Genomic DNA, 16133 nt, shown 5'->3' on the forward strand with positions numbered 1-16133 from the left:
TTAGTGAGACCCTTTTTCAAAATAAAGAATAAAAGCCGGGCGTGGTGGCGCACGCTTGTAATCCCAGCACTTGGGAGGCTGAGACTGGAGGATCGCACAGGTTCGAAGTCAGCCTCAGCTACTTAGTGAGGCTCTCAGCAACTTAGTGAGACCCTGTTTCCAAATAAAATATAAAGTGGTCTGAGAGTATAGCCCAGAGGTAGAAAGCCCCTGGGTTCCACTCCCAGTACCACCAAAAATAAATAAATAAATAAATAAATAAAAATAAAGAATAAAAAATAGGGCTGGGGGTGTAGCTCAGAGGTAGAATGCCCCTGGCTTCAATTCCCAGTACTGGGGAAAAAAATTTTTTTTCCCAACCGGGCGTGGTGGCGCACACTTGTAATCCCAGCATTTGGGAGGCTGAGACAGGAGGATCGCGGTTTTCGGACAGCCTCAGCTACTTAGTGAGGACCTTTGCAACTCAGTGAGACCCTGTTTCAAAGTAAAGAATAAAAAATAGGGCTGGCTGGGGGTGTAATTCAGAGGTAGAATGCCCTGGGTTTCATCCCCAGTAACCACACACACACACACACACACACACACACACACACACACACACACACAGTTTTTCCATTGTGCAAATATTTATGAAAATGTTTCTCCCCACCCCCCAAATCAGAGCCTACTGGAATGTTAGACATTTGGTACCTGAAGCAGCACATTGACAACGAGAAACAACAGATTGCTCTTTTCTGGAAGGTAAGTTTTCAGTGTCAACTTTAAGCTTAAAAAGATTATACATTTGAATTATTACTTATTTTCAAGGTGAAAAAAGAGCTGTTTCTCTGGAGGCTTGTTTCTACCACTGACCTTGACCAGGTGTTCTGCCTTTTGCCTCCGTCCTCCTTCTGGCCACCTCTTCATTCATATACAGGGGCCCAGCAGGGGCCAGGTCACCTGATTTGCTCACTCTTAGCAAAAGAAAACACCAGAAAGCTGTGGGTGTGGAAAATTAGGCGTATCTTGGTCCATAATCATTGAAAGAGAGAGAATAGAAAGAAAGCTGCCCTAGCTCAGGAATATGAATTGCACTAACAAATAACATGAATAGGAAGCCAGGAATGGCGGCGCACATCTACCATCCCAGTGCCTAGGAGGCTGAGACAGAGGATCGCAGGTTCAGGACCAGCCTCAGCAACTTAGCGAGACCCTGTTTTAAAACAAACAAACAGCTGGGCCTGGTGACGCACGCTTGTAATCCCAGCATTTGGGAGGCTGAGACAGGAGGTTCCCGGTTCAAGGACAGCCTCAGCTACTTAGTGAGGCCCTCTGCAACTCAGTGAGACCCTGTTTCAAAATAAAGAATAAAAAATAGGGCCGGGGGTGTAGCTTGAAGGTAGAATGCCCCTGGGTTCCATCCCCGGTACTGCAAAAATAAATAAATAAAAATAAAATTAAAACAAACAAAATAACCTGAATAGGATTAGAAAGCAGTTTTTTTTTCCGGGAGTGATAGTAACCTAGGAATAAATAGAACCACATTCCAGAACACAGTGATCCCTAACACTATGAGAGGATGCCCCCAGTACCGAAAAAAAAAACCAAAAAAAACAGTCTTGCCTAGTGTGGTGGCACACACCTGTAATCCCAGTACTTGGGAGGCTGAGACAGAAAGATCGCAGGTTCAAGGCCAGCCTCAGCAAATTACTGAGAACTTCAGTAGTTGCGTGTGTAGCTGAGAGGTAGAACACCCCTGGGTTCAATCCCCAGTACTAGAGATAAGGGGGGGGGGTTCTTTCTTAACAGCCAGGGAGTGGTGGCGCACACTCGTAATCCCTGCATTTGGGAGGCTGAGACAGGAGGATCTGGGTTCCCGAACAGCCTCAGCTACTTAGTGAGGCCCTCCGCAACTCAGAGAGACCCTGTTTCAAAATAAAGAATAAAATCTAGGGCTGGGGGTATAGCTCAGAGGTAGAATGCCCCTGGGTTCCATCCCCAGTCCCAATAAATAATAATAAAGTTCTTTCTTCTCCTCTCTCTAGCTCTCTCGTTTCCTCTCATTCCCTCTGTCTGTCTCATACACACACACAAGCAAAATGTTTGATGTAAGAGAAACTGCTAAAAATAGCTTGGTGAATCATAATCAAGCTCTTCCTTTGAAACTAACACTGCAGCTCAAAATTTATTTAAAATAGGGCCACTTTTAATAACAAGATAATGATCAAAGCAGAACATGCAGGGCAGACAAAATATGTGGATATCACAAGAGAACCCAGCTCGGTTCTTGGCTATTTGTTCTCATTTTCATGAGACGGCAACAGGATAAAACCAAACTTCCTTCCCCACCCCGGGAAGATTCCTCCTCCAACAAATGTCCTCTGCACTGACTTGAAGGATCTGCTGTGCTGCTCCTACGTCACCTTCCCCTACTCAAGGATCCCTTCCAGCAGAAAGAGGATACTGAGAACCGGTGTCTGCAACGAGACCATGGGTTGGGGTCAGGAAATGAGAGGACAGGTACATTAAAAGCCATGGTGGCCACCACGGGAAAACTGAATGGTAAGCACCATGCCTGAAGGCACCATACTTCAGGCATCATCACGGTGCCTGAGAGCAGTATCAGAAGGGAGTCAAAATAAATGTTTGTTACTGGGTGTGGTGGTACTGCCTGTGATTCCAGTACTTGGGAGGCTGAGACAGTAGGATCACAACTTCAAGGCCAGCCTTAGCATCTAATCAAGACTCTTGGTGAGCTGGTCATGATGGTGCATGCTTGTAACCCCAGCATTTGGGAGGCTGAGACAGAGGATCACAGTTAGCGGACAGCCTCAGCTACTTAGAGATGTCCTTTGCAACTCAATGAGACCCTGTTTCAAAATAAAGAATAAAAAATAGGACTGGGGGTGTAGTTCAGAGGTAGAATGCCCCTGGGTTCCATCCTCAGTATCGAAAAAAAAAAAAAAGACCCTTGGCAATTTAGCAAGACCATGTTTAAAATAAAAAATAAGCAGGGTGTGGTGGCACACACCTGTAATCTCAGTACTTTAGAGGCTAAGATAAGAGGATCACAGGTTTAAGGCCAGCCTCAGCAATTTAGCAAGACCCTCAGCAACTTAGTGATACCCTTCCTCAAAATAAAAAATAAAATAGGAATGGGGATGTAGTTCAGAAATAGAATTACCCAAGCTGGGCATGGTGGCGCACGCTTGTAATCCCAGCATTAAGGAGGCTGAGACTGGAGGATCGCAGTTTGCAGACAGCCTCAGCTACTTAGTGAGGCCCTTTGTAACTCAGTGAGACCCTGTTTCAAAATAAAGAATAAAAATAAGGCAGGGAGTGTAGCTCGGAGGTCAAATGCTCCTGGGTTCCATCCTCAGACCCGAAAAAAAGAAGAAAGAAAGGAAGAAAGAAAGAAATGAAGGAAGGAAGGAAGGAAGGAAGGAAAGAAGGAAGGAAGGAAGGAAGGAATAAAACGCCCCTCGGTTCAATTCTCAATACCAAAATATAATAAATTTTTAAAAAATGCTTAAGCCGGGCATGGTGGCACACACTTGTAATTACAGTACTTGGGAAGCTGAGACAGGAGGATCCCAGGTTCAAAGCCAGTCTCAGCTACTTAGTAAAGCCCTCCACAACTTAGTGAGACCGTGTTTCAAAATAGAGAATGATAAACAGGGCTGGTATTGTAGCTGGAAGGCAGAATGCCCCTGGGTTCAATCCCCAGTATCACAAAATAAAATAAAATAAAAGCTTGTTAAGTATAGGTAAAGCTAGCAGATGCACATATACCAACTCTTTTCAGCTTCTCAGTTTGGTCTTGTCCCTTTGGAAAGGACTTCAGTGCTCTGCCTTTCCTCTTGTTATAAACATCACTCCTATTCCTGCCAGGACAGACAGAGCTTCTACTGAGGTCCCCCTCCCGCTCTGTAGGCAGCTCCTGGCATGGTTGGGCGTCTCTTACCATTAGAAACCCTCCTTTTTGTGTGGTGAGAACTATAAGCCCAAGAAGGGTGGTCTAGACTGGGACTGATCTGTGTGAGGAAGCAAAGGGGTCAATATCAAAAGCTTCTACGACTAGTCCTGCTTTGGACTACAAAACCACGGGGCCCAAGAGCCACAGAGAATTTAACCGGGATGCAGCCACATCCTTGGTTTTATTATTTATTTATTTATTTATTTATTTATTTATTTATTTATTTATTTCTGTGGTACTGGGATGAAACCCAGGCTCATTCTACCTTCAAGCGACATTCCCAGCCCTGTTTTGTATTTTTTATTTATTTATTTTTTGCAGTTCTGGGGATGAAACCCAGGGGCATTCGACCTTCGAACTACACCCCGCCCCCGCTCTATTTTTTATTCTTTATTTTGAAACAAGGTCTCACTAAGTTGTGGAGGACCTCACTGAGTAGCTGAGGCTGCCTGCAAACCGTACTCCTCCTGTCTCAGCCTCCCAAATGCTGGGATTACAAGCGTGCACCACCACGCCCAGATCTATTCTTTATTTTTTGAAACAGGGTCTCACTGAGTTGCAAAGGGCCTCACTAAGTAGCTGAGGCTGTCTGGGAACCGCACGGCTCCTGTCTCAGCTTCCCAAATGCTGGGATTACAAGCATGTGCCACCATGCCAGGCTTATCCTTTGTTTTATAAACATAGAACCTGAGGTTTCAAGGGCTGGTTTCCAGTGGTTTCCAGTCAAGAAACACAGCCCTGCTGCAGCAGGAAGCTTCCTGGGTGGAAATCCCCGCCCCTTCTGTTGGGAGCACACCTGCTCCCTTGTCCTACCAGGATTCCTCACGCCACACTTGGGACCTCGAAGGTGGTGCCGAGGCTCAAGGGGCTTGTCTGATGTTGGCCTAGAAAGAAAACTAGATCTGACGCTTTGTGGCTGGCTCACACCATGCTGCTCTGAGCATGGTGGGGTTTCATCTTTGAGCAACACCGAGAGCCAGATGCTAGAGACACCCCACACTGCAGAGAGGAGCTCTAAAGGAAGCCCCAGGTAAAGCCCCGTAGCCTGGGAGAGCCAGATGCTAGAGACACCCCACACTGCAGAGAGGAGCTCTAAAGGAAGCCCCAGGTAAAGCCCCGTAGCCTGGGAACGAAGCCAGAGCATCCTCTCCCAGGGGGCAGTGAGCGATGACCTTTTGCTTTTGAAGGATGTTTACATGAGAGAGCGCCTTGCTGGGCCTGGAGACCTGTGGGTGTGGGTGTGGGTGTTAATGTTCCTGCATGTGAGTGTGTGAGATGTCTGTGGTGAATGGCTTGTGTACGTATGTGAGGGTGAGTGTGTGTAGACGTGTGTGAGTGTGAGGTGTGACTGTGAGCTCGTGAGTCTGCACATGTGGAAGGCTGCGAGCGCTGTGTATGTGCGTGAGTGTGAACGTGAAGGTGCGTTGCTGTGGGCTAGGCTGGCCAGCAAGCGTGTTGTATGTGTGGGGTGAGCGGGTGTGAGTGCGTCGAGGGTGAGGGAGGCCTTTGCCTTGTTGCGGTTGACTCCACAGTTACTCATGTCCCCAGGTCTTGGTTTCTCCTCCAAAATACCCGGTACTTTTTCTAACCATAGCCACTTTTAAGAGAAAAAAGTATTTCCTATGTTGAAGACAGAAGGTACCACCTAATCTATGAAACAAACACACACACCCCCGCCCCCCAGGCACTGTGAAAGCAACAAACTCAGTAAGCAGAAAATGGAGCTGGCTCCTGCAGCACCTTGCTGGAGCCGCAGCAGCAGCTCCCGCGGACCCCACCGGCCTTGCTCTGCGGCCTCCCTTCATTTATTGCTTTGGTTAAGCCTTTCAATCCAGGATTTCAGCAGTTTTCTTCTAGTTAAGGCAGCATGTATCCTTTAAAAAGAAAAGATACTTTCTCCACCCATGTGTGTTTGTGTGTGTGTGTGTGAGAGAGAGAGAGAGAGAGAGAGAGAGAGAGAGAGAGAGAGAGAGAGAGAAAGAGAGAGATTAGGAATTGAATCCAAGAGAATTCTACTTCTGAGCTACATGCTACACCCCCAGCCCTGTTTTTTATTTTTATTCTGAGACAGGGTCTCCCTAAGTTGTAAAGGCCTCAACAAGTTGCTGAGGCTGTCCTCAAACCTGTGATGCCTCCTGTCTCTGCCTTCTCAAGTACTGGGATTACAAAAGTTCTCCACTACACCTGGCCCTACTTGGGACATTTTGGAATATTTTTATTGGGGAAGCTGAGACAGGAGGATTATAGATTCAAGCTGGCCTCAGCAACTTAGTGAGACACTTGGTAATTTGGCAAGACCCTGTTTCAAAATGAAAAATAAAGTAATAAAATAAAGGGCTGGAGTATAAATCACAGGTAGAATGTCCCTAGGTTCAATCCCTCATTCATATTTCATATATATATATATATATATATATATATATATGCATATATATTCTCTATCTGTATATATATATATATATATATATATACAGAGAGAGAGAGAGAGAGAAAAGAAGAAGAAGAAGAAGAAGAAGAAGAAGAAGAAGAAGAAGAAGAAGAAGAAGAAGAAGAGGAAGAAGGAGAGAGGGCGGAAGACCTTCAATATATATGTATGGATAATGAATAAAAAAGTTATGGCATGGGTTAAGCCATATTAGCCTTCAGAGTTTCCTCTTCAGTTCTTCAGCCTTGATCATAACAAATCATACATCTTCTGAAATTATGACAGTGGCCCTGGGTCTGGAAGAGAAATGCCTGTGTGCAAATGAAGCTGGACTCACCTCAGGAGTTAATACTGGAGCTGACTGCAGAGAACAGACAGGGGCTGGAACACCTGACTATGATTCATTGCAGAAGCATCACTTTAGTGAAGCATGGAAGCATCGTCCCATAGAAACATAAAAGACGTTGCAGTTGTGAGCCACCTGCATGATTTAAAATTCTCTTGTGCTAGCCAGGTTTGGTGGTGCACACTTGTAATCCCAGTTCTTGGGAGGCTGAAACAAGAGGATGCAGTTCTTGAGGCCCTCTGCAACTTAGTGAAACTGTTTCAAATAAAAAATAGGGCTGAGGTTATTAGCTCAGAGGTTGAATATCCCTAGGTTCAATCCTCAGTATTGCCAAAAATAAAAAATAAAAATCTTTGTGGCAGTCAGACATGGTGGTACATGTCTGTAAACCTCGTTGGGAGGCTGAAACAGAAGGACTGCAAGTTCAAGGCCAACCTCAGCAATCTATCAAGACCCTGTTTCAAAATTTAAAAAAAAAAAGAGCTGGGGGTATAGCTCAAAGGTAGAATAACCCTGGGTTCAATTCCTGGTACCCCAAAATAAAACAATAAAATCTCCTTGTAGCTAATTTCAAGAGCAAAGAGAGGGCCAGGGCAATGGTCAAGTGGTAGATCACTTGCCAAGCATATATGAGGCCCTGGTTCCAGCTCCAGCCCTGTAAAATGAAACAAAAAGTAACAAGAGACTGGTGGAATTAACTTTAATAATATACTTAAACCTAATGTATATATTAATAAAACCTAATGTCTAGAATATTCTCATTTCAAAATGTAATGAACACTTAAAATCACTGAATGATTTTACAGCCATTTTCTTTTCCTACTAAGTCTTTGAAAACTGATGCATCTTCTTTTTTTCATTTTATTTTATTTTATTTTTTAATTGGTGCATTGTAGTCATATATCAATCACATTGGAGTACAAGACTTGAGAGGATATACAAGCACACATCATCCAATTAGCCCTCATCCAGCCCTCATCCCATTCCCTCCCCCTCCCTAGATCCCATGCTTGTTTGGTGATTAACTTTGATACATTTGTTTATGTACCTCCTGTGTTTTAAAGAAGCTCCATACTCCCCTATTCCATACCCTCTGATTGGTCACCTTAGTTGCTTCACTATAGGGCCCTTTCTATAGCTCGACCTCTTCCTGTTGCCCCTTTCCTCCTAGTTATTGCTGATTAGGGGAAGCATCTGATTTTTATTTTCTGCAATATTTCTCTGTGCATGCTGTGTTGCAAGTACCAATCCCACTCTTGACGGCCCCAGTAGTGGCCTGGCTACCCGGTGGACTGATCCAGACTTCACTGGCTCAAGCAGCGGCCTTGCCTCATGGGAGGCTCCAATTCTGGTCTCGCTGGCCCCGACACCAGCCTAACCCCTCAGCTGGCTCCGATCCTGGCCGCGGAGGCCCCAGTAGTGGCCTTGCCTCATGGCAGGCTCCGATGCCGGCCATTGGCCCCGGCACCAGCCTAACCCCTTGGCAGGCTCCAATCCCAGCCTTGGAGTCCCCAGCACCAGCCTAGCCTCACGGAAGGCTCCGATGCTGGCCTCGCTGGCCCCAGCACCAGCCTAACTGCTCGGCAGGCTCTGATCCCGGCCTCGGAGGCCTCAGTAGCAGCCTTGCCTCATGGAAGGCTCCGATGCTGGCCTCGCTGTTCCCGACACCGGCCTAACCCCTTGGCAGGCTCTTATCCTGGCCTCGGAGGCCCCAGCCTGGTGCATCTTCTAAGTGCCAGCAGGCTTGGCTGTTAAGAGCTCACCCTCCAGACAGCAGCTCCCGTGGCGTGGCATGGACCAGCTGCACTTCAAGGGCCCCAGGGCTTCCTGCAGCTGCAGCCACCTCCCCTGGGGGACTGCACAGCTCCAGTGCTCCGGCAGGCAACGGAGAGTTAAAACAATTCTTGTTCCAAAAGTGGGAAGAAGCTTTGGTGGTTTTGTTGTTGTTGTTGTTGTTGTTGTTGTATGTGTGTGTGTGTGTGTGTGTGTGTGTGTGTGTGTGTGGTACTGGAGATGGAACCCAGGGGCCTTCTACCTCCAGGGTATACCCCCAGACCTACTTTTTATATCTTATTTTGAAAAAGGGTCCCACTAAATTGCTGAGAGCTTCACTAAACTGCTGAGACTGGCTTTGAACCTGTGATCCTCCTGTCTCAGCCTCCCAAATGCAGGGATTACAAGCGTGCACCAACACGCCCAGCCAAAGGTCTATTTAAAATCCCAAGGGAGCTGAGTGTGGTGGCGCACGCTTATAATCCCAGCTTTCGGGAGGCTGAGACAGGAGGATCATGGTTCTCAGACACCCTCAGCTATTTAGTGAGGCCCTTTGCAACTCAGTGAGACCCTATTTCAAACTAAGGAATAAAAAATAGGGCTGGGGGTGTTACTCGGAGGTTGAATATCCCCAGTACCGCAAAAAATAAATAAATAAATAAATAAATAAATAAATAAAAAGTAAAAAAATAAAATCCCAAGGGAAGAGTGCCTGTCAGGTGCCTGAAACCTTTGTACAGCTATAGGAGGTATCCAGTTCCAGAATCAGTATTTCTCTACAAAGGCAGCAGATGGTAACATTTTGATGGTATTGCTGCAATATTCAGTTCTATCTCCTTTCCCTTCCAAACCTTGCCCCATCACAGACGGGCACAGTATTTCCAAAGATATTTTTGGAAAGAGAACGCTGCTCTCCCTCGCTTGCTAGTCACACGTGTCGCGCCAGCTGAAATGCGGGGGGGTTTTTTGAGCTCATGGACGATTGCCCCGTTTTCTTGTTTTTCTAGCTGCAATACAAGATAGAAATCATTATGCCAGAGTAACTGCCACGAGGCTTGAGGTTAGACTCTCTCTTCAAGCAGTTCAGAGTAGCAGGATACCCAGGAGTGTGTATTCCACTCCAGGGTGCTAAATATCACCATCAGCGTGGTCCAGCTCTTGAGGCTTGTAGACAGGCTGTGCTATCTGGCTTTAAGCTCCGCTCTGCGTTCTCGGGCACGGTGATTAACCTCTCTCTGCTGTACTTCCCTCAGGAGTAATGTGTAGTTAATAGTGTGTCTATCACATGAGATCACTGTAAAGATTAGCAAGCTCATTATGAACAGGGTGTTCTAAGTCCCTGGCAGGATTTGAACATCGCGCCTGACCCTGCGGGTTCTAAGATGAGCTGACAGGCTGGGGGAAGAGAGAGCCGCAAAAGGAGGAGATCAGTGGAGTGATTTTTTTATAACTTTGAGCCAAAAGCTGGGTACAGCTGGTATGGTGTCTATAGTCTTAGCAACACAGGAGGCCAAGGCAGGAGGATAGCTTAGCCAGGAGTTCAAGACTAGCTCAGGCAAAACAGTGAGACGCCATATCAAAGTAGAGAGGAAAGCTTTCACTGTGGACTGGATCTGGAGAAGGCAGTTGTGAGTTCTGACTCCAGGCACCCAGCTTTAAACTTTTAATCAACTGTATGGCACTAGTGAGACTCCTACAGAGAGATGCAGGGTAAGCCAAGAGTCAGGATGGCTATCTCAGCTGAGCATGGTGCCACACACTAGTGATCCCAGTATTTGAGAGGTGGACACAGAAAGATCACAGATTTGTAGCCAGCCTCTGCAACTTACACCCTGTTTTAAAATATGAGGATTGCGGTTCGCAGACAGCCTCAGCTACTTGGTGAGGCCCTCTGCAACTCAGTGAGACTCGGTCTCAAAATATAAAGAATAAAAATAGGGCAGGGCTGTAGCTCGGAGGTCGAATGCCCCTGGGTTCCATCCCCAGAACTGCAAAAATAAATAAATAAACAAACAAACAAACAAACAAATAAATAAATAAATAAATAGGGCTAGAGCTGGGCATGGTGATACATGCATTTGGGAGGCTGAGACCGGAGGGTCACAATTCGAGGACAGCCTCAGCTACTTTAGTTAGGCCCTCCACAACTCAGTGAGAACCTGTTTCAAAATAAAGAATAGGGTCGGTGGTATAGCTCAGAGGTTGAATGCCCCTAGGTTCCATTCCCAGTACCACAAAAATAAATAAATAAATAAATAAATAAATAAATAAATAAATAAATAAATAAAAATAGGGCTAGAAGTGTAACTCAGAGATAGAATAACCCCTGGGTTCAATCCCCACGACCCCCCCCAAAAAAAAGATGGCTGTCTCTCCACAGATTGAGAGAAGAGTCAAGTAAGTATGATAGGAAAAGTGCCAACCACGATGGTTTTTGTGTTACTTTAGAGTAACTGAAAGACACTCACTGAGTCACATTAGTCACGTGCCAAGCATGCTCTGGAACAGCTGACTTCTCTTAGCTCACAGATGTTCCTGTCAGCCTGTGCTATGCATAGAATGATCCTCATTTTATAAATATAGACATGGTGGCTCAAATTGGTAAAATAACCAGCCCAAGATACATAGCTGTCAGGTAGTGAAACAAGAAAGCCAAGGATCTAGCTGGGCATGGTGGTGCACGCCCGTAATCCTAGTCCTAGGAGGCTGAGACAGGAGGATCTTAGGTTTGAGACCAGCCTCATCAACGTAGTGAGACTCTCAGCAATCTAGTGAGATCCTATTTCAAAAATGTATATACAGAGCCAAGCGTGATGGCGCACGCTTGTAATCCCCGCGCTTGGGAGGCAGAGACAGGAGGATCGCGCAGGTTCGAAGCCAGCCGCACTGGCTTGAGAGACCCTGTTTCCAAATAAAAAAGTATAAAAATAGGTCTGGGAGTGTAACCCGGAGGTAGAAGGGTTGCCAGGAACCCCAGTACCACCAAAAAAAAAAAAAAATGTATATACAGAAAAAGCTGAGGGTGTAGCTTGAAGGTAGAATGCCCATGGTTTTAATCCAAAGGAATAAGGAAGAAGGAAGGAAGACAGGCTGGCCAGAGATCTTCCCCCTGATAAGAACCAAAGCCCTGGAGGTATAGTTTAGTGATAAAGCACTTGCCCAGTGTGAGACCCTGGATTTAATACCCATCATCACGCATACACTCGCAAAGTCAGTGTATTCCAAAACCATAAATTAAAGCCGGGGATGGTGGCGCACGCTTGTAATCCCAGCACTTGGGAGGCAAGACAGGAGTATTGCGGTTCATGGACAGCCTCAGCTACTACTTAGTGAGGCTCTTTGCAACTCAGTGAGACCCTGTTTCAAAATAATGAATAAAAAATAGAGCTGGAGGTATAGCTCAGAGTTACAGTGCCCCTGGGTTTCATTCGCAGTACTGAAAAAAAAATGAGATATAAAACCATAAATCAAAAGAAAGAAAAACCTGTGACTGATATATTCAAATTTTTCCAGCTTTCACTGGGACATTGATTATAGCAGCTCTTCTTCTATACGGTCTAAGCTCTAATATATTTAGATTTCTTCCCTCTATTATTTGCATTCAAAGTTCAAAAGTAAAGCACTCCTTTATTACAGTTCCAGTACGGTGGTAGTGGTGGTGGTGGTGGTGGTGGTGGTGTGTGTGTGTGAGAGAGAGAGACAGACAGACAGACAGACAGACAGAGACTAAGGATTGAATCAAGGGGCAGTCTACCTCCTAATTGCACCCCAGCCCTATTTTAATTTTTTTTTTTGGGTGGGTACTGAGGATGGAACTCAGGAGCATTCTACCTCCAAGCTATATCCCCAGCCCTATTTTTTATTCTTTATTTTGAAACAGGGTCTCACTGAGTTGCAGAGAGCCTCACCAAGTAGTAGCTGAGGCTGTCCTCGAACCGCCATCCTACTTTCTCAGCTTTCCAAATGCTGGGATTATAAACTAATTTTTATTTTGAAACAGAGTCTTGCTATGTTGCTGAGGCTGGCTGAACCACGCACAGGCTCAAATCTGCAATCTTCCTGTCTTAGCCTCCCAAGTACTGGCGCTGCAGGTATGCATCACCACACCCAGCTTAGTAGGTTTCTTAAGAAGAAAGTCTTAAGTCTTAAGAAGTCTTCAGAAATTATTTATCAATTCATAGACACACCTTTCCTCCAAAATATTTGCATATGTTTGTTGAGAGCCATTCACTCTCCACTTCTCATAATTGGGCCAGAAAGGGTTTCCATGCTAAGTTTCAACCATATTCCCCAGGACGAAGCAGAAACAGACCCGAAGTAGGGATTTCAGTCCGGCAGATTTTCCTTTTCAGCACACTCTTGCCAATAGGAGAGGGAGGGCGGCAGCAGGCGCACAGGCCTGAGGCCCACACTCAGCCCTGTGGAGAGTACACCAGGTCTCAGAAGACCACCAGCCTTGCCAGCCTGTACGCTGATAGCGCCGTCCTCCCTCGCGCCCGCCAGAGGGCGCTCTCGAGTCTCAGATACGTGGCTGCGGGGACCGCGGGAGCCGGCCCTGAGCGCGGAGCCTCAGCCTCCTCATCCGCTTGGCGAGTTCAACAGGCTAAACGTGACAGTGGATGGAAAGCTCCTGACTCATGGTTAACTGCTAACTGTTCCTTTCTCCCTTGTCACCCACACACAAATAAGCAGTGCTAGAGTATAAATAAGTTCATCCGGGAAGAGTCGGCTGGCTCCCCAAGACTGCAGTCCTTCTGGGTTCACAGCTTGTCTGCTTGTGACTCAGAACCTGCTGGCTCCGGAGAGGAAGGGTTCTGGGTCCCACCCTCTCCACAGTGCTGAGCTCATGCCGGTGTTGATGTGTGTCAGACTGCGTCACGACCTCACTTTAAGGGAGGATGCTTTGCAAGGCCCTTTGCAAGGGCAACCGGGGATTCCGGTGAGACAGGGCAGCCTAGACGCCAGCCCCAGGCGGCTGTCTCAGCAGGAGGAGCAGCGTGTCACAGCAGAGGGACGGAACTGGCCTAGGAGCAGAGAGCTCTGGGTGCTATCCTACCTTCTCCATCTACCCCTTGAGAAAGTCGCTGGGTCCCTGTTTCTCCATCTGTAAGATGAGACGCTGGATTAACTGTTCATCTGTAGAGACTCTTGTTTTGTGGTTGCATAATGCTATCCCACTCCATCGGGGCCGGCACAATCCAGGCAAAATGAATTCTAGATACCATTGTTTTCTTTCTTCTTTTTTTGGTACGAGGGATTGAACCTAGAAGAATTCTACCCCCAAGCTATGCCCCCAAGCCTGATATTATTTCTTTATTTGGAAACAGGATCTTACTGGGTTTCTGAGAGACTTGCCATGATGCCAAGGCTGGCTTTGAACTGGCGATCCTCCTGTCTCAGCCTCCCAAGTATGGAGATTATAAACGTGCACCACCATGCCCAGCTTTTTCTTTTTCTTTTCCTTCTTTCTTCCTTTCTTCCATCCTTCCTTCCTTTTCCTTCCTTCCTTCCTTCCTTCCTTTCATCCTTCCTTTCCAAACTAATTGCACAGTTTTCAGGAGACTAAGCACCCACTTGGCTAAGTACCTCTAATCCTTTGGGCTCATTCAGTGTTTTGCTCCAGGGACCCTGTTGGACCTCTTAGGCCCATTTTCCAATTCAGTTAAGGAGACCAATTATCCGAGAGAGGATAACCTTTATTGCAAAACCTGAGCTTCATGTTTTATATAAGCGTAATCCCGCAGGATGCTATATTTGCTTGCTTAGCCACTTCCATGCCACCTCAACCGCTCCATGATATTTTTAACTCCACAATCTGGGTCATGGAGGGGGAAATAAAAGGGTCTCAGTCCAGGCCCTTTCGTACCTCTGGGGACCTTCGCCAGCCTGACCGGGCCTCCATTCACTAGCCAGCTGTGCTCAGCTGCATCTTCATAGCGCTCGCCGTGCAAGCCTGTTGGCCCAAGATGGTACTTTCCCCCTTCCCCAGCATTTTAGCACTGGATGGAATCAGATTTCTGGGGTGCCTGGGAAGGACAGAGAGAGGGTGGCAATAAAGGCTGGTTTTCAAGGAACCTTTTTATTTTCCTCCCAATTATTGCTATTTCCTCGGTTGTTAAAGTGGGATGGAAGCCTCTTGGGTTCTTGGCAAGAATAGTAGCCTTGGGAGATCAGCTAACCCCAGGGGAGTGTCTGGGTGAGGGAGCATGGGTCAGGGTGGGGTGCACTGACCTCTCAACCTACAGAGCAGCAGACAGGGAAGGATGGAGCAAAAGACAGCTAAGGGAATGCTCTTCCCTAACAAGCTTTCACTTTAATTTACATTTAATTTAGCTGGGCGTGGTGGCACAGGCTTGTAATCCCTGCGCTTGGGAGGCTGAGACAGGAGGATCACACAGGTTTGAAGCCACCCTCAGCTACTTAGTGAGGCTCTCAGCAACTTAGTGAGACCCTGTTTCCAAATAAAATATAAAATAGGTCTGGGAGTACAGCCCAGAGGTAGAAAGCATCTGGGTTCCACCCCCAATATCACAATAATAATAATAATAATAATAATAATATACATTTAATTTAATTTACAGTTATTTTACATTTTTTTAATCTCCTCTGACAGTGGGTATGTTTGTTAATTACAGCTTAGAGCATCATATTTCATATTTAGGCTTTTATTGGTGTATTGTATTATAGATCATAGTGAGGTTCAAGGTGAGACATTCATACGTGCTCACGGCACTTGGCATGCTTTCCATCAGGTCCCACCCCACCCCCCTCTTCATACATGTTAGTGTGATTGGGAGTGATGCCTTCATGTAGGGACACAGCATTATTTGGACTGTTTCCTTCATCACTTCTCCTTTTACTCCTCCCCAACTCCCTCCCCCATCTCCCTCCATTATTCTACTGGTCGCCTCATTTATATGAAGGCTTTTTGTTTCTTAATTTTTCTCTAGCTTCCACGTATGAAAGAAAACATATGCCCCTTGACTTTCTGAGTCTGGCTGATCTCAGCACAATAATTTTCAGTTCCATCCATTTTCCTACATAAGACATAACTTTGTTGGTTTCTAATGACTGAGTAAAATTGCATTGTGTGTATACACCACAGTCTCTTTATCCATTCACTCATCTGTTGGTGGACGCCTAGGTCGGTTCCGTAATTTGGCTCTTGTGAATTGTGCCGCTGTAAACACGAGTATGCATGTGTCACTGTAGCGTTCTGACTTTAATTCTTTTGGAAAGACAGTGAGGAGTGGTATAGCTGGCTCATATGGTGGTTGCATTTCTAGTCTTTTGAGGAACATTCATACTGACCTCCGTAATGGTTGGACCAATATACAACCCCACCAACAGTGTATAAAAGTTAGAGCATCCTACTCTAGATAGCTCTTGCTTATTTTAATCCACGCAACATACCTGTGAGCTCAGGCTGACGGATGTCTGAGATGCTAACTTCAGAGAAAGGCTGGATGTTCACCTAACGGGTTCCTTAGTAACACAGCATTTACCTGGTGCATCAACTATAGGTAATATTCAGTCTTGGGCCCTGTGGACCCAAAAGGGTTCCCAGAACAGACCTGTAGGAATCAAACTCTCAGAAATGGAAATATGAAAAGCTGGCTGCTTGTAGATTAATT

At 46.1% G+C, this 16133-nt stretch overlaps 1 protein-coding gene across 1 annotated transcript in view; it reads left to right on the forward strand.

Moving 5' to 3' along the window:
• Positions 1-16133, forward strand: part of IL12RB2 (interleukin 12 receptor subunit beta 2) — a gene marked incomplete at both ends in the record, with an annotated part of 78985 nt that overhangs the window by 29064 nt on the left and 33788 nt on the right. Inside the window, one exon of the mRNA XM_080693388.1 lies at positions 662-741. Within this exon, the coding sequence (XP_080549514.1) occupies positions 662-741 (80 nt within the window). The remainder of the gene's footprint in view (positions 1-661; positions 742-16133) is intronic.

This window comes from Muscardinus avellanarius (genome assembly GCF_963383645.1).
Source record: "Muscardinus avellanarius genome assembly, chromosome: 3".
In the NCBI taxonomy this organism is placed as follows: Eukaryota; Metazoa; Chordata; class Mammalia; order Rodentia; family Gliridae; genus Muscardinus; species Muscardinus avellanarius.